Consider the following 26,475-nt stretch of genomic DNA (forward strand, 5'->3'; position numbering starts at 1 on the left):
ACACACAATGACATAGGTCACACCTTCAGCTCTACAAACCTGATCGAGCTCATCAAGAAAGGTGACAAGGAGAGCTGCATTATATGGTCCAATATGAGGTCTGCGTCCCACCACACCATCTTCTGATATAGCCGCACACATGGTAATGTTGGCCCCACGTTGTCCAGGTACTTGGATGGTTGCCCGCTGGCCAATGAAACTCCGACCTCTCCTCCTCAACCCGGTCTCATCCCAAGTCGTCACATATTGACGCTTTGGTTTTTGCGTCGCTTTTTGATGCTCAAGGTACCCCTTTAGCGTCACTTTTCGACGTGAAGGGAAGCGTAACTTTTCGGCGTCGATATGCTAACGTGCTATTGTGAATTTTATCGTCATAATAAGGTTGCCATTATTGCATATATGTAGGAGTGATATTTTTATGTAAGCAGTCAAAATAGTGACTTATCCAACCCCTGCCCCTAAACCTACCATCTGTGAAGAAAACGCAAGATATAGGAGGCAGATGCAAGTACTGGCATCATCTATTTAAAAATGATTAATATACGCTAAGTGTTTCCTATTTAAAAAAATGACCTTCCCTTCACGTCGAAAAGTGACGCTAAAGGGGTGCCTTGAGCGTCAAAAAGCGACGCAAAAACCAAGCGTCAATATGTGACGAGTTGGGATGAGACTGTGTTACTCCTCCTGGTCTTGGCCAGATTAAAACCTGCCTCATCCAAATATATGAATTTGTGATGGTCGTCATCAGCATCCAGCTCCATCACCCTCTAAAAATACATTCTGGAAAGAGATTTAGAGATTACTGTACAATGTAGAGTTTTTGGGAATGTTTTTACAACAGCCATCTTGAAACTGAACTTACCTGAACATACTCAGTCCTCATTTGCTTCACTGTCTGCATTTCTTTAGAAACATTTGTTATGAATTAAGTGTCTAGAGTTTTGAAAAATGACATGAAGGTTCTGTTATTAGTGCAAAAATGATTGTAAATAACTGTATTATTATTATTATTGTTGCTATTGTTGTTAAATGTTGGCAACATTTCTCATTTTCATTTAGGTTAAGTTGATGTATACTAAACTAACTAAAAATGAAACAACACACAGTTCTCTGTAACACACACAAATCTAACAGGAGTTAATATTACAGCAAAGGTGTTTGCAAATGTTTGCTTTTGAGATGTCTTTGTGATATTTTGAATGCAGCGCTTAAGAGATGTGAGGTGTTTTATTAAAGCGATAGTTCAACTAAAAATGAAAATGATTTACTCGACCTCAAGCCAGGTGTACATGACTCTCTTCTTTCAGATTAATACAATTGGAGCTATATTAAAAAATGTCCTGGCTCTTCCAAGCTTTATAATGGCAGTGAATGGGGTCTTACACAGACTCCTTTATTCCAGATAAGCTCCATAATAGATAAATCACACTTAAATGTAGATTACAATAATACAGTTATTACAGCTTCATGTTTCTGTCCACGTTTCCAGCAGCTCTCTGTTCAGGTGTCATTCTGTATTATATGTTTATTACTTTCAAATTCTTAAACGCTTAAATTGTTTAAATGCATAGTTTTTACACATATCGTAATATTTACACATCTTAATCATTCAAATGAAAGCACTTATTAGCTCACTATGCACGCTAAAACTGCGTTACATGCAGACAAAGTCAGCTTCTGTGTATAAATAGCACGCAAAATACAAAAAAATCATGCAATTGAATAAGCATTTTCATGAGACCTTGCTGATCGCGCAGAGACTCAGTGACCCGTTTAGAAGCCAAAGCCCTGCTATCTGAAATATGTCATGAGTTGTGTAAATATATCTCTCAATATCAGAGAGAGACCATATGTTACGCTGGTGAGCGGAGGCTTACGGCAAAGCTGCCTTATCCACAGCATTACAGACTCTAAGAAAGGATTTACTTTACAATTCTTGATTAGATAGAATGTCTCTGCTAAACGAAAGTAGAAAGAACGCACACACACACACACACACACTCACATTAACGTGATCATCATCAGCGTCTGATCTCACACACACACACACACTCGCACACACACACTCGCACACACGCAGAGCAGAGAGAGAGGGCAGGAGGAACGCGCTTTCCTCCTCCAGACGCGTCTCCAGGCGCGCAGACGGCTGCAGGAGGAGATGCTGTCTCTTGAGGAGTCTTGAGACGCGCTGGTAGCGGACAGACGGACACTGATGACTTCACACGCGCTGCTGCTCTACGGGATCGGACTCACTTTATCCGCACTGCTTTCCACACAGGGTGAGTGTGTGTGTGTGCGTGCGCGTGCGTGCGTGCGTGTGTGTGTGTGCGTGCGGCTGGTATTTATCACGTTATGGGGACCAAATGTCCCCACAAGGATAGTAATACCAGTAATACCAGGACATTTTTAGGTCTCCATGAGGAAACTTATAAACGCTTATAAATGATAAAGAAAGAAGTTTTTTGAAAATCTAAAAATGCCTGTAGTTTCCTTTAAAGGGTAAGTTTAGGTGTAGGGTTGCTGTAGGGCAACAGAATATACAGTTTGTACAGTATAAACACCATTACACCTATGAAGAGTGGAACATGGAACATGGAAACACAATGTGTGTGTGTGTGTGTGTGTGTGTGTGTGTGTGTGTGTGTGTCTGTGAGTGAGTGTGTGAGTGTGTGTGTGTGTGTGTGTGTGCATGTTTATGTGGTTTATGAGGACACAAATGTGTATAATGACATGGGTATGACAGAGGTATTACAATATGAAGGTGGTTTATGAGGACACTGCCTATGTCCCCGTAATTCAAAAGGCTTAAAAACATACTAAATGGTGTTTTTTTGAAAATCTAAAAATGCACAAAGTCTCCTGTGAGGGCTAAGTTTAGGTGTAGGGTTGGTGTAGGGCAATAGCACACACAGTTTGTTCAGTATAAAAACCATTACGCCTATGGAGAGTCCCCATAAACCACAAAAACCAACGTGTGTGTGTGTGTGTGTTGGAAAGATGATTCATGAGCATAAACTATGTTTTCTTTTTCTTTTTTTTAAATGCAAAAGTTGTTCTTATAGAGGTTGCATTGGGTTTATAATTAGCTAATGAGTCTATGTCCTCATTTAGAGCTAAATAGTAATGTGTGCGCGCTTAAAAATGGTCACATCTAAATGTACATTTACATTTATTCATTTAGCTGACGCTTTTATCCAAAGCGACTTACAATTGCTATATATGTCAGAGGTCGCACGCCTCTGGAGCAACTAGGGGTTAAGTGTCTTGCTCAGGGACATTGGTGTCTCACAGTGGATTCGAACCCGTGTCTCTCACACCAAAGGCATGTGTCTTATCCACTGCGCCATCACCACCCGAAATGTAAATGGGGAAATAACTCTATAATGTTCTATAAAAGGGAAGGGAAGTGGTGTGTGGCCAAGTATGGTGATACTTGGTGATACCCATACTCAGAATTTGTTCTCTGCATTTAACCCATCCAAGTGCACACTCAGTAGTGAACACACACCCGGAGCAGTGGACAGCCATTTATGCTGTGGCGCCCGGGGAGCAGTTGGGGGTTCGGTGTCTTGCTCAAGGGCACCTCAGTCGTGGTATTGAGGGTGGAGAGAGCGCTGGACATTCACTCCCCCCACCTACAATCCCTGCTGGCCCGAGACTCGAACCCACAACCTTTAGATTACGAGTCCGACTCTCTAACCATTAGGTCATAACTGCCCCAATAATAGTAATATTTATGTCCTCATTTGTAAGTCGCTTTGGATAAAAGCGTGTGCTAAATGACTAAATAAATCAATTTAAAAAAAAATTTGCAGGGTGACGACTTTGTACAGTCTGTGTTTCACACCTAATGTATTAAAATAAGGGTGTAAATGTGCTTAAAAGACAGAGCAGATTTAACAATATAACAGAGACAGGATGCTTATTGGAGGCTTTAACATAAATGTAAAAATAAATCACATTTTCAAGTGAAAGGCTTTGATAAATTAGAATTATGAATCTGGGAGACATGATATTTGGTTAAATGGATGCTTATGTAATAGGAGTTGATGGATTATGACAGAAGAACAGGCTCTTTTGACTGTCATGTACTGTAACAGTGTGAACTGATTATTATCTGTATTATTATAGAGTCTTTATGAAATATGACTAATTCTGAGTAATGTTGACATTTAATGGGTCAAACACACGCTAGATCTCAGTACATGCTAAACTCAGGCTCACATAAGCACATATGATCGTTGTGTGACCTGCAGCACCTGAACAGATCCACACACACACATATGTTTGTTTTTGTGAAAAGTGGGGACATTCCAAAGGCATAATGGTTGTAACAGGGTGAAGGAGACGTGCGGCTCCATTTGCAAGCTTTTATTAATAAACATAGAAAAATAACAGACAGGGTCAAAACACCAGCAAACGGGTATGGCACGGGCAAGACACAAGAGTAATCCTATAGGGCATGCGTGGGTCCTCGATCGGCAAACAATATCCAGAGGGCTTGAGAAGAGGGGTAGTCTGATAACCTGAGCAATAATCCAAACGAGGTACACACAAAGTCCAAAACGGTGAGATGAGGGTAAATCCACGATACAAGGACAGGAAACGAAACTATAAACAAACCAAACTAAACTAAACTAACAAACTGGCTCGGTAAGGCAGCTAACACTAGGAGAGTGTTATACGCAGAACCAGACTCGACAAAGACAGAGAGAAAGTTCAAGGCTTATAAAGCATGTGTAATCAGTGCAATCAGCTGTGTGATCAGAGCAATGTGAGATTGGTGACAGCTGTGTGTCCTCAGTGCAATGGATGATGGGAATTGTAGTTCGTGGATGAAGTGCAACAGTAGTGTGGTGCAAAAGTCAATGTGATGGAGGAGTGACCTCTGATGGTGAGTAAACGGAAGTCCACAGACCAGATTCGCGATAATGGTGTTTATACTGTACAAACCGTATTTTCTGTCGCCCTACACCTAAACCCACCCCTTACAGGAAACTTTCAGCATTTTTACTTTCTCACAAAAAAAAACTCATTCTGAATGATTTATAAGCATTTTGAAAAATGGGGACACGGGGAAATCACCTTCATAAATCACCTTCTCCTTGTTATACCTGTCATACCCATGTCATTATATAAACTTGTGTCCTCATATGTCACAAAAATACGCTCACACACACACACACACACACACGCTCACACGCACACACACACACACACACACACACACGCTCACACGCACACACACACGCACACACACGCACACACACGCACGCACGCGCACACTCACACACACACACACACACACAGATATACACACACACAGACTCACACACACACATGCTCACACACACACGCTCACACAGATATACACACACACAGACTCACACACACACGCTCACACAGATATACACACACACAGACTTACACACACACACACACATGCTCACACACACACACACACACACACACACACACACACACGCACACACTCACACACTCACACACATGCTCATGGGCTCCCCAGGGCTTCACACTGATTTCAACTGATTTTTATTAAAGTGATTTTCATAAGAGCATTTGCTGGGATTATTGGGTGTCTGAAATCTGGCCAGGAGCGTTTGCTTTGGCTATTTACAGTTTTTTACAATCACTTTGCTACTATTTTCAGAACCTTGAAACTTGAACCTTGGTATGCAGTCATTTGACAATTGAGAGTAGCATAATGTTTAGTGCATGCTGTTGCTGCCGCTGTCTTGGTCCGTGGCCTTGTCCTCTACCACGTTCCCCCACACCTCTCAAACGAGGCCCACGACCACCTCTCAGAAGGGGTGCCTGTCCCCTGCCATTCCTTTGACCAACACGTCTTCCTCGTCTTCCTCCCACCACTGCTTGACCTCCATTGTGACCTGATCACCTGCTGGCTCCATGTTACGTATCGCTATGCTCTTGCAATTGGATCCCAATCAACTCTTTATATACTCATTCCACAATGTGCACTCAATCATCAGTAACGAGCTGGCAGAATTGGACAAGCAATTACAAGGGCCTGCATCTATACAGTGCAGTACTGTCAATACTGTAAATAGTCTGAAAAGGTGGTACAGTATTTGGGACCATAGACACAGTGTCTGATGAAGCATTATGATAAAATATTAGGCTACATCCATGGATATTGTAGTCTAATTGGTTCATGCTCCATGCTAATTGGTGACAATGAATCTCGTTACAGTATCTTGAAACTTTCATGATTTAAACATGGAAGATTGTTTGTCTGTTTCCATACAACTATGCATTAAGAGTAATGGAACAGTTACTTATCATGTTGAGCAGTTGTATCAATTGATAGTTAGATTATTGTAAGGAAATGAATAGACACTCATTTGAAATGTAATGTGTGAATTGCCTTTTGAAATAGTAGTACTTTGATGTTAAGTTGTGTCATATTGAACAGGTGATTTTTGTTGAATGAACAAATGATCTGAGTTTTATGTGTATTGTATCCAAGCAATTGAGAAAAGGGTTAGAGTTTTGAAAAATGTGCATTTTGATCATTGGTTGTGAGTTTTGTGTCTAGAGTTGTGAAAAATGATATCAAGGTTCTGAAAATAGTAGCAAAGTGATTGTAAAAAACTGTAACGGGTGGCACGGTTCAAAGATGTCACGGTTTGGTACGTACCTAGGTTCGGGGGTCACGGTTCGATTTCGCTACAACAGGAAAAAAAAGAAATCTACTATGCTCAGTTTCTTTTCATTTATTTTGAACAGAGAGTAGTGCAAATTACAAAGATGTGAAAATACTAAATATTACATGTTATATATATAAAATCTGTTTTGTTTTCATTGTGAGTGTACACAAATAAAAGCAGACCTTTGTACAGGGATTATTAAGACAATAAGTGTTTAAAGTTGATTCTGCTGGAATAAGGAAACAGTTGAAGAGATCGCACCAGAGCGCGCTGTGGCGGGAGGAGCAAACGACAGACACAGTGGGTGTGGCGTCAAGCCTCGGAGAGGTTTTTATTAAACAATAAGGGATAAAATAAAGTGTCCAAAGGGGGAAAGTGTCCAAATAAACGGGGAATCTGGTGTCCTCGTTGTGCCGCGGGGCTTGTGAAGGAGGGTAGTGTTCGTCAGGGAAGGGTCCAGGGAAGGGGCGGAGTCCGGTGGCCGCACGCGCTCCCCTCTCGGGGCCGGGAGCGAGTGGCGGCGGCGTCTCTTGCGCGGCTTCGTCCATCTCCTGGGTTCCCGGCGCTTCTGGGGGACTCGACGGCCCGGCATCCTGGCCCGTCAGCCGCCTAACGGGTGCGGCAGTCCTCCTCGACGCTCCCTTCCTGGACCCACGAGGACACCAGCGTGCATGCACGGGGAAGAGACCGGTCTCCCGAGGAGAGGCGCGTTCGGCATTTAACGGCGGCGGTGATGAGGCTCTATTCACATCAGGTGCGCCTCATCACACGCCGCCAGCCCTAGGTGTTCAGCGCCCCTCCTCTCTCACACACCCACTCCCGTCGGGAGCCTGGTGAAGGGCGGCGAATACGGGACGGGGTGGTGATGATAGAAAGAGGGGAGGCAGCCGACTCGTCACAGCGCACACACACACACACACACACACACACGCACACAAACAACAACAAAAACACAGACATCAGCTCCAGCATTGCTAACTTGACAGCGCCGTTGGTACTTTGGTACTTTCAGTGAGCCAAACATCAGCGCATCCGCCTCTGTGTTACCGCTGGAACGCGACTGAAGTGCAAAGCCTATCATTTACATAATAAATAATTGTTTAGCATTCAGATACATTGCATCACAAATATGGAAATATTATGGAATATTTGGATTTGTGCCGAATGAGAAAGGTAGGATACACGAGCACAAAGCTCCATTTCACAAAAAGTGCACAAGCCTTTAAAGTATACTCCTTTGTCAGTCTATGTGTCTATCCTCAGATCAGTGGAAAAGCTATGCTACTGCCACCGGTTTAGTCTGTAAATCTAGAGACCCGAAATGTGAGTTCAAGAACCCACAAGGGGTTACTAGTTTGGTGTTGCATGAGTCATTTCTACGTGTGTATGGTTTTTCAATTTCAGCGAGTCTGTATTTGGCCAATCCATAAGAAGTCGTTAAACTGTATTACGTAATTTGTTAGTTTAGCTGCTCTTTGGAGTACCACACACCTCCTAGATTTTCCTGTGATAAAAGGCCACCTCGGCTCTGTGGGACTGAAAGAGGCACCAGTCATTCAAACACACTGAAAGACTTAGAAGTCAAACCATACCGCAAAGCCCAAATAATATTTAAACACATTAATCATGTTGCAAACTAATTAAAATTGCACAGTACTGTTTTACTGCTCTAATGGAACGATTTAAGGGGGCTCACTGAGGAAAAATAAAGGAAGAAATGTACAGTTACGTAAAAGTGCATTCACAACAGTGTTGTTATTGTTAACTAAAACTTTTAAAAAGTTTTTGTTAACTGAAATAAAAATAAATTGTGAAAATATGTAAAATACGTGAAAAACAGAAACTGCCAACTAAGTTAAAGTTGAAGTACCAGAATTACTAAAACTTGAAAATAAAACAGAAACTTTAAAAATATCAAACTGACAAAAATCACACAAAAAAATTACTAAAAATAAACTAGAAACTGAAAATATGTAAATAAAAGCTAATCAAAAATATAATTAAACATTATAACAATATATAAATAATATTAAGATGACACTTATTCACACAGTGATTCCACTATATAACTATTGAATATCAGTTATCAGCCGAGTTTTATTATATCTCAATAGTACTGTACACTCACCTAAAGGATTATTAGGAACACCATACTAATACTGTGTTTGACCCCCTTTCGTCTTCAGAACTGCCTTCATTCTACGTGGCATTGATTCAACAAGGTGCTGAAAGCATTCTTTAGAAATGTTGGCCCATATTGATAGGATAGCATCGTTTCCATCCCAAGAGCGGGAAATGTCTGATGAAGGTCATGAGACCGAAACATGTTGAGACCTTTTTAAAAACTTAGAGAGTGTATTTTTTTAATTATTATTATTTCTATATTTAAATGGATTACAAAAGTGGAGTATGATCAATCAAACAGATCAAATGATGTATATAGAGATGCGTATAGAGACGTATGGATGTTCTCCTGTGTAAGAATCTATAGTCTGCCTCGACCCAACTTCCACTCCACAATATATTTGATCAGGCTCATTTCCCAAACTGGCTTAATTCTTATAGAGAATAAGAAAGTCAACAGTTGTTTGTAGACCATTCGGGATGATCACATCCTGAGCAAAAGGTGACCAAGTGTAAAATAGGAGCAGGTGTGGGACACAGAGAACCACCTCAGACAAAGAGGTGTCAGAACTTGATTAACATACAGACTACAGCTGTTACAAAAGGAGCAACTTCATTTACACGTAGGGTAGTAAACTGGAAATGTATAAAAGGTTAGAACTTATGATGTTCTGGGTTCATTCCGACTCCGTTGAACCCAAGGTACTGCATGTGCTTGTCACTGCTATGCTGCAATAAACTTCTTCATCAAGATCTTCAAAGTCCTCTTCACTTTTTCTTACACCTGCATGCAGTCGGTATAATGAGTCAAAAACAACACAGACTGCTGCTGACGGAGTTCATGAAAAATGAAGATGTTTAACTCATAGTGCTCCAGTATTAATCACACATGCACACTACAGAGAAAAAATTAACCATGAATAATAATCAATGTCTGTAAGTCCGTAAATCTATACATACCTCAAAGACAGTGTTCCTCACTGTGTTTTTTTTTTTTAGTTTGCCCTCTTTTTTTATACTATAACAATTTTTATTGAAAAACGAATAATAGTAGAAACATTAATGACTCATTAATAAAAATGCAATAAAAAAAATCAACGACTTCATGAAAATGTTTATCTGAATTTGGCTTAATTCAATTAATAAATTATATTCCTAAATGCATTTAGTTATTCTTATAAATCTAATTTTTATGGATCAAATCAGGTTGAAATAGCATACAAATTCAAAATACAAAAAAATATATATATTAGTTTGATCTGGTAAAGTGTTTATTTTTCATATAACATACAACACATTTTTGTGAAAAACTAATAGTAAGAGAAGAAAGCATCAAGAAAATCCTAAAAATGGTTACATTTACAGATTTTATTCAAGTGTTAAATATTATGCAATATCACTGATTTTCTGGGTGCACTGAAGTGGGAATAAAGCCCTTCCAGACTGTGCTGGTGCTGCAGTGTTTGGTCTCTCTGATGATGATGATGATGATGATGTGCTTCTCCTCTCAGTCTCCGGCCTGCAGTGTTACGGCTGTAACGTCTTCCATGGGCAGAAGTATGTGGACGTGGGCTGCACTAATCCAGAGGTCATCACGTGCACACACTCACACAAGGGCTTCAAGCACCGCTTCTGCATCAGGACCGAGAGCAGTGAGTCACCTTCGCCATCTCAAGAACATCTCTGGCCTTTCTTACTTGTTTTCACATCCACTGAGTATTTGTGTGGATGAATCGACACTGACCCACATATGCAAAGATTACACAAATTTAATCTTCTGCTATTCTTTGGACATTCGACAGGAAATGACCTCAGATATAACTGACATCTGTACAAAGAATTTGCAAATATAAACCTCACTCCGTATTACTGTTAATCTGGGATGATCGTGTGTTCAGATCATTCACTGTGAAAAAAAAATTATATGATATGAAAGGAACTCAAAGAATTCAACCAATCTGAAGTTAATTTGTTAAGAAGAGAATCAGTTAGACAAGATTTTAGCTGCAATGCCAATTACTGCCAATCTGATTATGCTTCAGGGGTCATAAACTGCCTTTGTTTTTAATGTTGTACTGTTCTCTGAGGTCCACTTATAATGGTTTGAAGATTTTTACATCGAGAAACATCATAATTTAGAAGTAATGGATCTGGATCTTCATTAAAAGTAAAGTTCATTCACTCTTTCCGTTGGGATCAGAAGGAAGGCAAAGCAAACACTGTTTTTCCACAGCTTGGTACTGCACAGCGTCTTGCTGTCTTCAGAGCATCTTTGTTCGGTTTCTGTGTAGACCTGCCAGTAGAATCAGTGGGCGGGGCTAAACAGGCAGCGATTTGGAATCGGTGGGCGGGGCTAAAAAGCAGTTATGTAGAATCAGTGGGCGGGGCTAAACAGGCAGCGATTTGGAATCGGTGGGCGGGGCTAAACAGGCAGCGATGTAGAATCGGTGGGCGGTCTTAAACAGGCAGCGATGTAGAATCGGTGGGCGGGGTTAAACAGGCAGCGATGTAAAATCGGTGGGCGGGGTTAAACAGGCAGCGATATGGAAACGGTGGGCGGGGCTAAACAGGCAGTGATGTAGAATCGGTGGGCGGTCTTAAACAGGCAGCGATGTAGAATCGGTGGGCGGTCTTAAACAGGCAGCGATGTAGAATCGGTGGGCGGGGTTAAACAGGCAGCGATATGGAAACGGTGGGCGGGGCTAAACAGGCAGTGATGTAGAATCAGTGGGCGGGGCTAAACAGGCAGCGATGTAGAAGCAGGAGTTGTGCTCTTCCGCGGAGGCGGTGCTTATCCACACACTATAACATCATAGAGTAGAACATTCCACAAGCTGTCGTTTTGGCAGACTGCCTTCAATATAAGCTGTTTTTAGACTAACGAGAAAGATCTGAGTTCTGAAACTTACAGGATGCTTTTATAGTACAATGACCTCTTATCTATCAAAAGATCAAGGGTTTCTCAGTTCATGACCCTTTTCATGACCCAGCAACTGAACTTTTTTAAGTTGAAGTAGGTGTTGTTGCTTTTTGATTCACAGAAAATCGATGAGTTTGTTTGTGCTCAGAAACACATCAGTCTCAGACGTGCCGGTCTGTTATCATTAGGCAAGCACAAGCTCAAGCACTAAAGAGCGTCGATAATGAAGCGCGCTGACGTTCACGTCAATCTCCTGGCCCTGCGAACAAACGGCTGACGCAGCGCTGCTTTCCACCGGCTCAGGAGGACAGAGCTGCGGATGACAGCCGTCAGCAGAGAGATGCTTTGAATTGTGTCTTGACCGGTGTTTCTTTAATCTCAGCAGGAAGCATTTATTTGCCTGGACTGTTGCGTAACTCGTGTACGGCCCTTCTCCTGTTTGTCCTCTGCTGCTAAAATGCTGATAGTTTGATGTTGTCATCTCTGAACACAGCATGTCTCAAAGAACTGAAACTAAACCCTGAATGCATTTTCATTTTTCTAACCATCCATCCATTCTCCAGCCGTTTGTTCTCTGTAGGGTCATGATGATGATGATGATTCCATCTTGAGGCCATTAGAAACTGAAAATTACATTTTTATTAAACATGAAAGTGCCACTAGCCTATATGATGAGAAACCTCCAGATGGACCTGAACACAGAGTGCTAAACCACAGTTACTAGTTTTTTAAATCATAGTTTTTGTTTTTTCTTTTTGCAAGTGGAACTGAGCTACAAATAAATCATCAAATATTTGATTTTAGTACAGAAAAACACCAAGTAAAGTAATTTGCTGCTTATTAACAGTTAGTAAGGTAGTTAAGTTTAGCTGGGGTAGGACTGAAGGAACTAAAACATGGACATGCAGAATAAAGCATTAATATGTGCTTTATAAGTAATAAACAGCCCATATATATTAGTAATATGCATGCTAAAATACAACTAGTTAATAGTGAGAACTGTTCTCTAAACCTAAAATGAAATGTTCCCTTAGAAAAAAAAAAGTTTTTAAACCTTTAAGAAAACTGGACGTTTTGAACATTAGAAATGAAGTTTTCATAAAACATCTTTCCTTGTCACACAGTTTCTGAAAGCTGACGCTCAAACAGCAGAAGCACACACCAAACCTGCAAAACCAGACACTAATTCTCAGACTTTGACTCAGTTTTCACGCAAAACACAACACACAGTTCTCTGTAACACACACAAATCTAACAGGAGTTAATATTATGGCAAAGGTGTTTGCAAATGTTTGCTTTTGAGATGTGTTTGTGATATTTTGAATGCCGTGCTTCATTTTGCAAGAGATGTGAGGTGTTTTGCATTTTGTGTGCAATTCTTGGATTTGTGTGTAAAGTTTTGAAAAAAAGAGGCAAAGTTTTGAAAATGTATGCAAGCAGCTGAAAAAAAAAACATTAGCAAAATATTCTTAGAACATATTTTTGTTAGTTGGCCACTATTTGAGCAGTTTAGCCTAAAACAAGGTCAACAGAGTTTCATTCACTGAGACACAAACAGATCTGATGTGTACATGCACTGCAGCGACCGCATGATGGTCACGGTGACACACGAGTCCCTGAGCCTCGTTATTAATGAGGTTAATTATCAGACTCAGAGTCTGGCCTCGAGACTCGAGCTCCAGTGATGCAGCGCAGATCAGAAGAGAGAGATAGACAGTGCTGGGACGGGTACTTTGTTACAGATTACAAATTTAAAATGTAATAAGAAGTGCAACTATTTCAATTACTTTATTAATGTAACTGATTACTTTTTGATTATTGTTCTAAATTTCTAATGAATATTTTCAACTCATGTTGAAGCATGTAAAGCAGACAGGGTTACTCTTACAGTAGAACTCAACACTCATTACTGTTAGACTTTCAGATTCAAGATTATGAATTAAGATTATGATAGAATTAAGATTATGTTCATTTAATTTTAAAGCACAACCACCACACCATCAGACTTTAGCAGTTCTGTTTGCTTTGAGATAGTAGTTATAGTAATAGTTACTGTATATAGTTTAATAGAGATACTGTTTTTGAAATTAAATATTTGCATAGCTACGACAGGAAACACTGGCATCTAACTGTTACGGGGCTGACGAGACGTGAGACATGCGGATCCATATGCAAAGCTTTATTAGAAAACATGGTCATACAGGCAGGGTCAGGAGACAGCAAACAGGTATGGCAGAGGCAAGACAGAGCAATCCGGGGAGCAAGCGTGGGTCGATGATCGGTGAACAGTATCCAAAGGGGCAAGGCAGAGAGATAATCCAGAAACGAAAGCAATAATCCAAACAGGGAGCGAACAGAGTCCAAACGGCAAGGCAAAGGGGTAAATCCAGGAAACACGGGCAGGGTCAGACACGGCAAGATAAACAAGGCAAGGCAAGACAAGACAAGACCAAGACTAAGACTATGGCTCTGTAAAGTAGCTATCGCTTGGGGAGTGATAAATGCTAAACAATACTCGGCCCCGATGCTGAGGAAGTCCATGGTTTATATAGTGTGTGTTTGGGTGATGGTGATTGCGAGATGGTTCTCAGGTGTGGGCGTGATCATTGTGAACAGCTGTGTATGAGTCCATGTGGTGAACGAGTGACCTCTGGTGGCTAGTGAATGGAAGTGCATGGTCAGGATTCGTGACACTAACAATGCCTTGGAATAAACAATTAATCTTAAGAAATAATGCATATACATAAACCCAAATAGTAAATAAACAGTTATGGAATAATGTGCACTGTAAAAAAAAATCAAGTTGTTTCAACTAATTATTATTTAGTATCTAGTTCCAGATTTTTTTACGTTCAGTCAATGTTTCTCTTTATAGTGCTTTTTATTTGTATTTATTTGTATTATTATTATTTAGTTGGCTCAAGTCCATTCATACTGAAAAGTTTTAATTGGTCAAACATTTATAAAACTACAGCAAATTATTTAAATTAAAATTGAACCATTTACTCCATATGTCTCATATGTCACCTAAACTGAGATTTATTTATTATTTGGGCATCATAAGAAATTGCTGTGGAACTAGTTATTACATTTTCCTAAACGCCTGAAACATTGGTGGCTCATATTTTAGAACAATCAATACGATTTGGGAAGAAAATCAATTAAATGTGTGTGTGTGTGTGTGTGTGTGTGTGTGAGTGATAAATTATTCAGATGTAACCCCCCCTAATCATTAACATTTTCATAAGTAACTAACTTAATTACACATTTTTTCTCAGTAACTAACTGATTATAACTGGTTACATTTTATTCTAAGGTGTCCTTGTTACAGTTTAATTATACATTTAGGGACTGAGTAATATTAATTAACTAAATGTACTTACTATATGGTTAGGGTTAGGATGAGGGTTAGAGTTACTTCTATGTAATTATGCACAATTTATTGTTATTATAATAGTAAGTACATGTAACGTGTGTAACAAGGACAGCTTAAGGTGTCCTTGTTGAATAAATTATGTAACGCTGTTACAAGTAACTAGTTACTCCCCAACACTGCTGAGGGCTGACAGACTGTCTCTCTCTCTCTCTCTCTCTCTCTCTCTCTCTCTCTCTCTCTCGCTCTCTCTCTCTCTCTCAGTTCAATTCAATTTAAATAGCTTAATTGGCATGACAAAAAATTTGTATTGCCAAAGCATTAAGACAAAGAAAAAGGTTTAGAACATCTGGACATTAATTTATATATTATAACTAATATGTAGTGTATATAACTAATATGGAAATGTCATATATACACACAGATATGTATAGGAAAAAAATTAAATTAAATAAAAAATAATAAAAAAAGATAATACAGCAGTCTGAAACAGGCCGAACGAGACGTGAGACGTGCAGATGCATTTGCAAGCTTTATTCCAAGACGTGGTCAAAAACACAGGCAGGGTCAGAACATCAGCAAACCGGTATAACACAGGCAAGACAAAGAGTAATCCTAGGACAAGCATGGGTCTTTGATCGCCGAACAATATCCAGAGGGCTTGAGAAGAGGGGTAGTCCAATAACATGAGCAATGATCCAAACGAGGTACAAACAGAGTCCAAACGATGAGACAAGGGTTAGTCCAAGATACACAGGCAGGAATCAGGAAACAAGGCAACACGAAATGACTAGACTAACTAGAACTGGAAACTAGACTCAGTAAAGCAGCTATCACTAGGTGAGTGATAAACGCAGAACAATACTAGAGACTAAACAGAAACACAGAATGGCTCGGTAAGGCAGCTAACACTAGGAGAGTGCTAAACGCTAGAACAATACTCGGCGATCTGAAAGAGGAAGTCCAAGGCTTATAAAGCGTGTCTGAATGGATTCAGCTGTGTGTGTGCAATCAGTGCAATGGATCATGGGAACTGTAGTCAGGAGTGACATGTAAAAGTCTGTGTGGTCTGAGAGTCAATGTAAAGAGAAGACGACGTCTGGCGGTGAGCAGACAGAAGGCTTGACTGGATTCGTGACAGAGTCATACTAGACTTAGAATTGGATCATTATGTACATGTGTATCAGTATTTTAGTTTTGGCCTGTGTGTCTATTGGTTGTTTGATTCTTGTCCCTCAGGTGATGGCACAATGCTATGAATTTTGCAGCTATATTTGGCTTTTTTTTGCCAAGCATTAAACAAAGTTGTCTGTCTCTTTCTCTGTGCAGCGGCGCTGGGCATGGTCCTCACCAGCGGCTGTGCCACCTCTCGCCACTGTCAGCAGCAGGAGCTGCCCGGAGTCTCCATCCACTGCTGCGACTCGGATCTGTGCAATAGCGCACTTCACTGCAATCCACTGCAGCGCACGCTCCTGCTGCTGCTCGTGCTCGCGCACATGTGCTTCTGATCCACTGCTGATATAGCAGATATAGCAGAGATATAGCAGATATAGGCTGGGACAATAATTCGATGCATTGTGAATTGAGTAATTATTCGGCATTGATTCTGAGATTATGATAATGCATCATGATTCTCTCTGGAATGGATTCTGAGCTTAGTTTTTAACAGCAGACAGCTCTGCATGCTTTAGAAACAGCCATACTCTGCTCGCTTCCAGCTCCTGACACACACACCACTTGAACCTAAAATAATCATTCATACACTGTAAAACAAATTCCATAAAATTACCATAAAAATCGGCAGCTGTGGTTGCCAGAATTTTACTGTAAAAATATAGTAGCAAGGTTGTATGGATTTAACTTAAATTTACATTTAAATACTGTAATTTCATTAACTGATATAATGTTAATATACCAACCTATTGAAGTACTGAAATCTGTTTTGTTCCTTTGTAATAAACTGATAACCACCAAAAGCAGGAGGTGATGAGAAAGTCACATGATGAACCAAAGCCCATCACAAGCAGCTTTTAAATATTAAAATATATAGAAGGTGCACAGTGTTATTCACACAAACACTAAACACCATCGTAGTAACACACATGAAACTGAAATAATGCAATAAACATTAATTTAACAACATTAGGTAACATGCAACCCTAATGTACACACCTGATAAGAAAAAACTAAGAATAAACAGTTATTTCAACAAAAAACATCAAATTTGAAATGTAACGCAGAGAATTCTAGAAATGTCAATTTACGGTATTCGCTGTCAATTATACATTCTTTTTCACTTCTAAAAACGGTATACTACTGTAAAATTACATATAATGTCCAATACAGTTTTTCACCAGGGAACTTACCGTTAATCATTTAACAGGTTTTTACTGTAGCATTTTTACAGTCTTTTACCGTTAAATTCACTGTAATTTTTTACAGTGTAGAGTTTTAAAAGGTTGAAGCGAATTAAAGGGTGTTCATAGTGGGCTGTGTTTACATTAATCTCACATCATAAAAGCATAAAAGCCGAGGTGCAAATACATTTAAGCACTCAACCGAACGCACAAGCGCTCTTCTTCGTGAGCATTTGAGTGTGTTTAAAAACTAAGCTCAGAATCGATTCCAGAGAGAATCTCGATGCATTCCAACGATCTCAGAAACACGATGCATTGATTTATTGTCCCAGTCCTATCCACTACACAATGAACTCTGAGAAAGCGGACAGAATGTTGGGCAGCCAAATACACAATATCCCGCTGTAAAACAGCACTGACGTGATGCAGAGCCATCGAAGCTCAGCAGCATCATTCTTCACATGTGGATTTGTGTTCATTTGGATTATGTGAACAATTGTTCTTTCAGATGGTAAGTTATGTTCTGCTGGGTAGCACTGTACATTACAGTCCTGTTGTTCATGTATATACATAGCAATTATAGCAATGATAATGACTGGGTAATCACTTACTGAACCGAACCCACTGATTTTAATGAAGATCATGTTCGTGTTAAAGGAACAGTTCACCGAAAAATTAAAATCTGCTGTTAATTTACTCATCCTCAGGCCATCCATGACATAGGTGACGGTTGTTCTTTAGTAGAGCAGTAAATACGATTTTTAGCTGAAATCGTGGTCCTTGGCGATTCATAAAATGCAAGTCAATGGGTGCCGTCACTGTGAGAGTCAAAAAAGCATATCAAAAAAGCACCACCCCAGGTGGCGCAGTGGATAAGACACGTGCCTTTGGTGTGAGAGACCCGGGTTCGAATCCACTGTGAGACACCAATGTGTCCCTGAGCAAGACACTTAACCCCTAGTTGCTCCAGAGGCGTGCAACCTCTGACATATATAGCACTTGTAAGTCGCTTTGGATAAAAACGTCAGCTAAATGTAAATGTAAATATCAGGCATCATAAAATTAATCCCCGTAGATCCTGATGATATAATGAGTGAAATGATTGTCTGAACTGAACTAAACTGAACATTATTTATTATAACCTTTAATTCAGAGCTTCAGGCAAATGGCCCGGAGTGATGTCCGCTCACTAACGAATCATTCTATTGAACCAGTTCTTTTGAATCATTCTTTCTCGTATTTGATCCTGTGATGAATCAACTGATTCAGATCCTCCAGCAGTCACTGAACTCAGGAATCAGTTCGACTCGAAGATATGCGCATGCGTGAACCCAGGGAAGAAATGAAAGATTTTATGGTTTCTCATCGTTTATGTAAAAAGGTGAGCTGATGAAGACTAGTTTATTCAGAAATATTAAATCCAGACCTGGATGCCAGATCCTGTCAGATAATATCAATTAGTCATCAGAATTCTTTAATAACCCTAAACCTGTTAACAAGAGGTCTTATCTGGTACCCAAAACTGGATTAACAGTCTTCTATCAGCCAAGAAATGCTAGAGAAGAGCAGAAGCCGGAGACGAAGTGATGATTAAAAACCAGCAGAGTTTATTGAATCATCTTGATTGTGTTTGTTTCAATGACTTCATCTGACCAGTGTAACGTAATACAAACGTAATATTAATATGTAATTTAAAGAACTAGTTTAATTTAGCTCAAAGGGAATCATTTATGATTTTATAGGGATTTGAACAGAATCAGTGTTACGGCGATTCACTGAACGAGCCGTATAACAAACTCTGCACTAGATATTAACATCCAAATATAGTGAAAACACTATTAAACAGCATTGTAACAAGATCGGAAGATTAAGACATTAACTTGTGAGCAGAAAACACAAGATACTTCTCTTTCAATATAAATCAGATTTTATTTATATAAACCTAAGACATAATCTAATCTAACACATGAACACAAGCACACATTCACACGCTGCAGAAAGAGAGAGAGTGAGGAAAGGATGAGTTTAAGAGAATGGAAATGTGAAATCCCAAGTTTACAGCAATATATTCAATTGCATAGACCTGAACAACCATCAATCACTTATTTAACCCTCGCTTTGAGTTTCTCACTGAGGCTAAGATTGATATTAACTGCACCTGATTCAGTTAGACCCTGGAGGTGTTGCTTGCTGTGCTAAGGGAACCCCTTTTGTCGTCGTCGTTGCAGGAAAGGGGTTCCCCGAAGTGTCTGATTGGTTGAGCGTTCAGTAGTTGTGAAGTGAGGTCTTGGGAAGCCGATGGAGTTGTGCCTGGTAGAAGTTTTGAGGCGGTCACAGACTCCAGTTGAACTCGGAGACGAGGCGTGGCGGCAAAACTTAACACAGTACACGAAACTCACAACGGAAAAGAAAATAAGGTAAAAGAATAAAGGGATGTAAAGAGACTAGGTTGGTTTTCTTCCCATTGCAGTAGCAGCTGGCACGTGGGCCAGAGCACGCTCAAAGAGCAACGTCAAAACACTGTGGCAAAAGAGAAGAAGAGGAGAAGGGAGAGGACCAAGAGAGCTTTGATGAGTTTTTAAACTCTGCTTTCAGACCGTCCCATCTGGACGTCTTGACCAATTAGATACTGTCCTTGCTCGGGGTATTGCTTTGTTTCTCCACCCCACTAATAAATCAACATGTTAACTTTACAGGCTCTTGCTAAGTATACTTTTGAACATGATTTCTATAACAAGACTATGATGCATTTGACAAAGAATTGATTGGTAGAAACATTTAAAGCAAACTCATACATACCAAGCATGAATATTACCCTTTAAGGTTTAAGCTATTCAATACTTATTAAAAGCAAGACATACACAATGAGTGATTAAAACAAGGATAGTCAAATGTGTGGGTTACAAACATAATATGGGGTTCTGCATAGAAATGATTAGTTTCATTAAAAGTTGAAAATGAAAGTCTTTTAAGATGATTTTAGGTGCATATGGAAGCAGACAGTCTTGGTGAACCAAGGGATATCAGTCGGGTTCTTTGTCTTCTATGTGTGGGGTAGTCAGTCTAAGGAAGCTCGTGAATTCAGCGTGGAACCCATGTGATAGCCATCTCTTTGACCATCAGTCCTGATTACTTGCTGGCGGTCTCCTTCCTGAATTATCATTAAGTGTCCTTTTGTCTCAAGGTTGTAAGCTGTTCTGTGTAAGAGGCTCGCAGGTTAGTTTGCTTGCTTCAGAGCTGGAGCTAGGACTGATTTACAGCGTCCTGTTTCCTTGGGCCTCTCGGTGGAATTACAGCTCCTCAGGTTTCAATGTTCGGATGCATCTTAAATTTGTCTGATTCAGTCTCTGATATTCTGCACCTGCTTCACATAAACCTTGAGTTTCCATAAACATCTCTTATTCATGAAGACAAACAGCCCTTGAAACAGTCATAAAACTAAACAACAATGGAAAAATATTAATAATATAAATGACTAATTAATGAATAATTCAGTGAAATGAGTATACAAATGGTTATAATGATGATTATAAATGATTGTGATTGAATTGAATTATAAAATGATGAAATGATGAATGATTATAGGCTCTAGATGAATGAATGAATGATGGCAAAGTTTCGCTTCATAAGCACTCAATATATCATCAGGAGCCACGGGGATTCATTTTGTGTTGCCTGATATGCTTTTCTGACTCTCAAAGCAACGGCACCCATTGACTTGCATTATATGTATCACCAAGGGCCATTGTTTCAGCTAAAAATCTTCTACTGTTCTACTGAAAATAAAAAGTCACTTACATCTTTGATGTTAAATTTATAGCAAATTTAAATTTATGGGTGAACTATCGCGTTGTTAATTTATAATATCCAGTTCTGTCATGAAGTGCAGGTGAACTTCATATCTTTGTAAATACTGATGTTCTGTCGTTGTTCTGCCTGTGAACTCGTCATGTGTATCACATTATAAACACAATGTTTGTAAAACTAAATCCACATGTACTGTGATTGATCTTCTGTGAATGTGTGATCCGTGCTCGATATACAGGATTTCAGTTTCCAGACAGATTTCAGCGAGTGCAAGTCAGTATGAAGGCATGCTCGTGCTCCATCGACTGGCATAGATCTGATCAGTGACTTCAAAGGAAATATAGCCATCCTTTATGATTATATGAGCTGTTCTGAAATCATCTGAATAAAGGAAAGTCTGAAGGATCCTGGAAGCGTTTTCTGTGAGTTCACAGCTAGCTATCTGACATTACTCTGGTTTAAAAGATGAAAAAGAAATTCTGATTTCACCAGCGTCAGTTTATACATCTGCTATAAGCAGATTGATTTAAAATTCAAGTACTTCAATATTTGCTAAATAAGTTTGTTAGGTTAGACTTTGGGGGTTTTCAAATGTGAAGGATGGTGTTCATGTGATGAATGTGTGGATGAAGGTGTTTAGGACCATCCAGCACTGCCTCCTGTTGTCTGCTTCTTTCAAATCAGCCTGATGCATTATGAAGACTGACCAGCAGATATAATGGCTTTGACAAATAATACAGGCTCAACTGGTGCAAATGTTTTCAGGTAATCTCAGGTTCAGAGCGGGGGTATTACAGCAATGCCACATGAACCATTTTTAAACTTTTAGTTAATTATTTTGTACTACACTATTAAAAATAAAGCTGCTTCACGATGCCATAGAAGAACCTTCTTGTCTAAATGGTTCCATAAAGAACCTTCAACATCTTTCTGTTTCATAAAAGGTTCTTTGTGGCGATAGAAGGTTATAAAAAGGTAAGAAAGAGATGGTTCTTTGACTGAATGGTTCTTTGTGGAACCAAAAATGGTTCTTCTATGGCATCGCTGTGAAGGACCTTTTAAGCAGCTTTATTTTGAAGCGTGTAGGTTTCATGGATGCCAACAAAGAACTTTTTAAGAGTGAACTTTAATGCAAAAAGGGTTTTTCTTCCGTAGTATTTTTGTCTTGTTTTCTAGTATAAATGGCCACAAATTCTGGAATTAAGATGCATTTATTTGACAAGTTATTACAAGATATTATGTCTTGTTTTCTGAAAAAATTATCAAAATTCTAGTTTTTGCTAAAAACAAGTACAAATATCTGCCAATGCAGTAAGAAAAATAATCTTGTTTCGTCTTTGAATTAAGATTTCTTACCCCATTGGCAGATATTTTTGCTTGTTTTCAACAAAAAATAACAAAATTTAGATTTTTTTTTTTAGCAAACAAAACTTAAAATCTTAAGTCATTTCATCCTGATTCAAGAATGTTTAGATATTGATTGTAGGGTTAATTGTGAGCTGCTGGTGTTTTCTCAGCTGCTCAGGTCGTTGCTGCTGTTTCTCAGGCCTGTTGTTTTTGCTACAGCTCTAACTGACTTCCTCTTTTCTTTTAGCATCTGAATTGCTGGCTTTTCTCTTTACTGCATCCACTGTAAACAAGATAGAGGCAGTGGTTGTCATTTCTATTTGTTTGTGACGCGGTGAACACCGGTGGGCGGGGCCTATGGTGAGAAGATGACTATTGGTCGATGTCTTGCTCTGGAGGCGTGTTTATGCAAATGTTTGTGCCCAGGTGACGTCACCTGGCCCCTCAGATCCAAAACCAGCCATTTTTGGAGCTTGATTAACTAAATGCTTTTATAACGAGGAGGATGTTTAGTTCGAGCAGACATGAAACTGGAAACTGTGAATACTGTAATCAGGAGCAAAACGTAGATCAAGTTGTAATGAAATGTCCAAGAGACAGCGAGGAAAGAACGTAACAATTTATCTGATGGTCTCTTAGTTGCTTATCAGCATGTGTAGCAGGTGTGTAAGAAAGGATTTTGTGATTCCACTTGCCATGACCATATTTGGCGTTTCCTGCCGCCATGCTGACTTGGGGGGTTGGCGCACTTTGCCGCTTCCCAGTCTGTATGAGAAGTCACAGCGGTAGGTCGCACACGTTTTTGCAGGGATTCAATTAAGGCCTTATTTCATGTAACAGATGAATTCACATGATTATATTTGTATGATTGTGATTTAAATCCCTCTGTGATGCACACTCAGGTGTTTCGTTGATTTATTATTATTTTTGTATTATGTGTAATATTCTCTCTTTCTCAGCGTCGTGCATTGCTGCCGCACGCTGGTTTATATGCTGCACGAGTCCTCATGCATGTTCGTTTGTGTTATCCAGGTACATGTTTTATTGTTATGTTCTCAAAATGAGTTTTTGTGAAAGTATATGGCCCAGTCTGTATGAGAAGTCACAGCGCGTCGTGCATTGCTGCCGCACGCTGGTTTATATGCTGCACGAGTCCTCATGCATGTTCGTTTGTGTTATCCAGAATAAACGAGAACATGAAGGCAAGAATTCCTGTATTTCGTCCTTGATTTCTACACAACGCAGAAAACACACCGCTACAACTGGTGCCGTGACAGTGGCTTCGCTCTTCGTGGGAATGATGCAACACGCGAGTGGAGGCGTGACCGGGGTGATAGGCCAACAAGTGCATCGCAGAAACGTGACTGAGTGGATGAGAGGTTCGCCATTTTAGAAAATGAACTGTGAACTGAGATATTCCTGATTCGTGAAAACTTCTGGTATATTTAGTGGACTGAAATATTTTGATTCTTGAATTGAATTAATTTTTCAAAGGACTTTAAATTCTATTTTGAAGTGTGAGTACTTAAATTCTGAATTACATTGTAGATAAAAAAAAAAAAAAAAATTGTCAATTGCAAGAAATATTGTGACTTGAATAGTTGATTCTGATATGGAGGGTTCTAATAGTCAGAGCGGTATGGGACGAGGGAGAGGGGTACTGAGGTTTGCCCATGCAAAGATGGATAGAGCTGATCAAATTGGTCCACTTTTCTCAACCCCTATTCACACAAGAAGTGTTGATGTGCAGACACCTACTGTGTCTCAGTCTCGTGCAGTCTCTGATGATTCTGTGCATTTATCTGATTTAAACGCTGTACCCGTGAGCCTGATTAATGACATTGTGAAACAGATAGGCAGTAGCATTGGCCAGAACATTGTTACCTGTCTTGAATCAGGGGGGTTTGGCCAAAACAAACAAAGTGACTCAACTTTCAATATGAGTGAACTGTCAAAAGTTAGCTTGATTGTTAAGCATGATATTAAAGAACCTCCATATTTCAGAGGTGATAGGGAGGAGAAGATTTCTGTGGATGAGTGGGTGGAAACAGTAGCAGTGTATTTGAGAAAACGTGAAGTGCCGCTGAAGGACCAAGCTGATGAAGTGCTGACTAAGTTACAGGGCAGAGCACGTGATGTGGTGAAGGTTGGACTGAGAAGTAACCCATTGATCGACCTTAGTAAGGGTCCAAAGCCAGTTTTTGACCTGCTCAAACAACATTGTAGTGATGCAGTGTATTCGTGCATGCCTTTGGCAGATTTTTACGCCACTTTGCCTTTGCAAAATGAGAAACCTTTCGACTACTGGATTAGGCTGCACAATGCTATTGACATTGCTGGGGAAGGACTGAAGAGACAGGGTAAAACTCTAGATGACCCCTTTCGTGAAGTTACTGTAATGTTCATCCGGAATTGTCCCGATCCAGAACTGTCTCTTATATTTAAGTGTAAGCCGCTGCATGAATGGACTGCAGCTGATGTGCAGGTTAGACTGGATGAGTATCAAAGGGAGGATAAGTTTCAACAACGCAAGTCTAATGCATATGTGAATGGCATCGCATGTCATGCTCAGTCAACGGACGTTTTGTGTTCTCACAGTCGTGGTTTAGAGACAGCTGCTGTTGGGGTACCTCCACCCTACGTGACTGAGCAGTCTACTCAGGATCAGTCCTTGAGTCGAATCATCAGTCTTTTGGAACGAGTTTTGGATCAAGGATCTTGTCAGCAGACAACAAGAGTGTTCAGACCTCAGCATAAAGGAAGGAGTGTTGTGCCTAAACAAAATGCGGCATGCGAATTATGTGGCGATGCAAGTCATGATACTATTTCACACTGTCGAATAAACCGTCTGTGCTTTAACTGTCATGCCTCTGGCCACAGAGCATCAGCTTGTTCTGCAGGGACTGCCAACAAACCACAAGTTCAACAGGGTAGTCCTGACTCTGATGAGCTGGGAAACTAGATGGCCCACATGAGGAGGGGACTAGTGGAGGGCCAAGTGTAATGTCCCCTGACAGTGAGGATATTGACTGGGAATCTGTTTATTCTGACTTTTGCAATAATGTTGATGACAAAACGAGAGTGATTTTTCAAAATGTGCAAAGACTTAACACCAATGATGACTTGTTCTTTACTGATGTCTTGGTACAGGATATTTTGCTTCGAGGAATGCTCGACAGTGGGTCTATGGCCTGTACTATTAGTTGTCAAGCCCTGTCCAAACTCATTGAAGCAAAAGTACTTTCCTCAGGGGATGTAGCCCCAACAATGCTCACACTGATTGGCTGTGGTGGTCAAAGAACAAGCCCACTGGGAGTATGTGACGTCCAGATGAAAGTATTCAACTGCTCCTTCTCTGTACCTGCCTTAATTGTTGATGGGCAGAATGCTGACCTAATTTTGGGAAGTAATGTCATAAAACATCTCATTCATGACATGAAAGTATCCAGTGATTTCTGGGGGAAGGTATTTGACTCACGAGGCAAAGATCCTGATACAAGTGCTTTGATGCAACTCTTGAGCAATGTTGAGTCATGGAAAGGAGCGGATCCCCCTACAAAAGTAGGCACTGTAAAACTGAAGCATGCTGTCACTTTGGAGCCCATGAAAGAACATATAGTGTGGGGAAAGTTGTTCAGTGACAAAACCCTTTCTGCGGGCAGTACAGTCGTTGTGGAGCCTAGCACAGCGCGCACTGCACCAAGAAATGTGTTAGTGGGCAGGATAGTAGTGTCTTTATGGGGTGATGGCAGCACTCCAGTTAAAGTTATCAACCCTTCGAACAAGCCTATCTGTCTAAGACGAAACTGCAAGCTAGCTGATGTTTACACCTGCATGGCGCTTGAAGACTTTGATGTT

The 26,475-nt window shown here is 40.1% G+C and overlaps 1 protein-coding gene across 1 annotated transcript; it reads left to right on the forward strand.

Moving 5' to 3' along the window:
- Positions 1 to 2,068: 2,068 nt before the first annotated feature.
- Positions 2,069 to 21,448, forward strand: LOC306869808 (uncharacterized protein). The gene is made up of 3 exons (XM_079416726.1): positions 2,069 to 2,279; positions 10,325 to 10,465; positions 16,436 to 21,448. The coding sequence occupies exons 1-3, from the start codon at positions 2,213 to 2,215 to the stop codon at positions 16,612 to 16,614; spliced, it is 387 nt and encodes a 128-aa protein (XP_079272852.1). The 5' UTR covers positions 2,069 to 2,212; the 3' UTR covers positions 16,615 to 21,448.
- Positions 21,449 to 26,475: the final 5,027 nt, after the last annotated feature.

This window comes from Barbus barbus, assembly GCF_936440315.1.
Source record: "Barbus barbus genome assembly, chromosome: 5".
In the NCBI taxonomy this organism is placed as follows: Eukaryota; Metazoa; Chordata; class Actinopteri; order Cypriniformes; family Cyprinidae; genus Barbus; species Barbus barbus.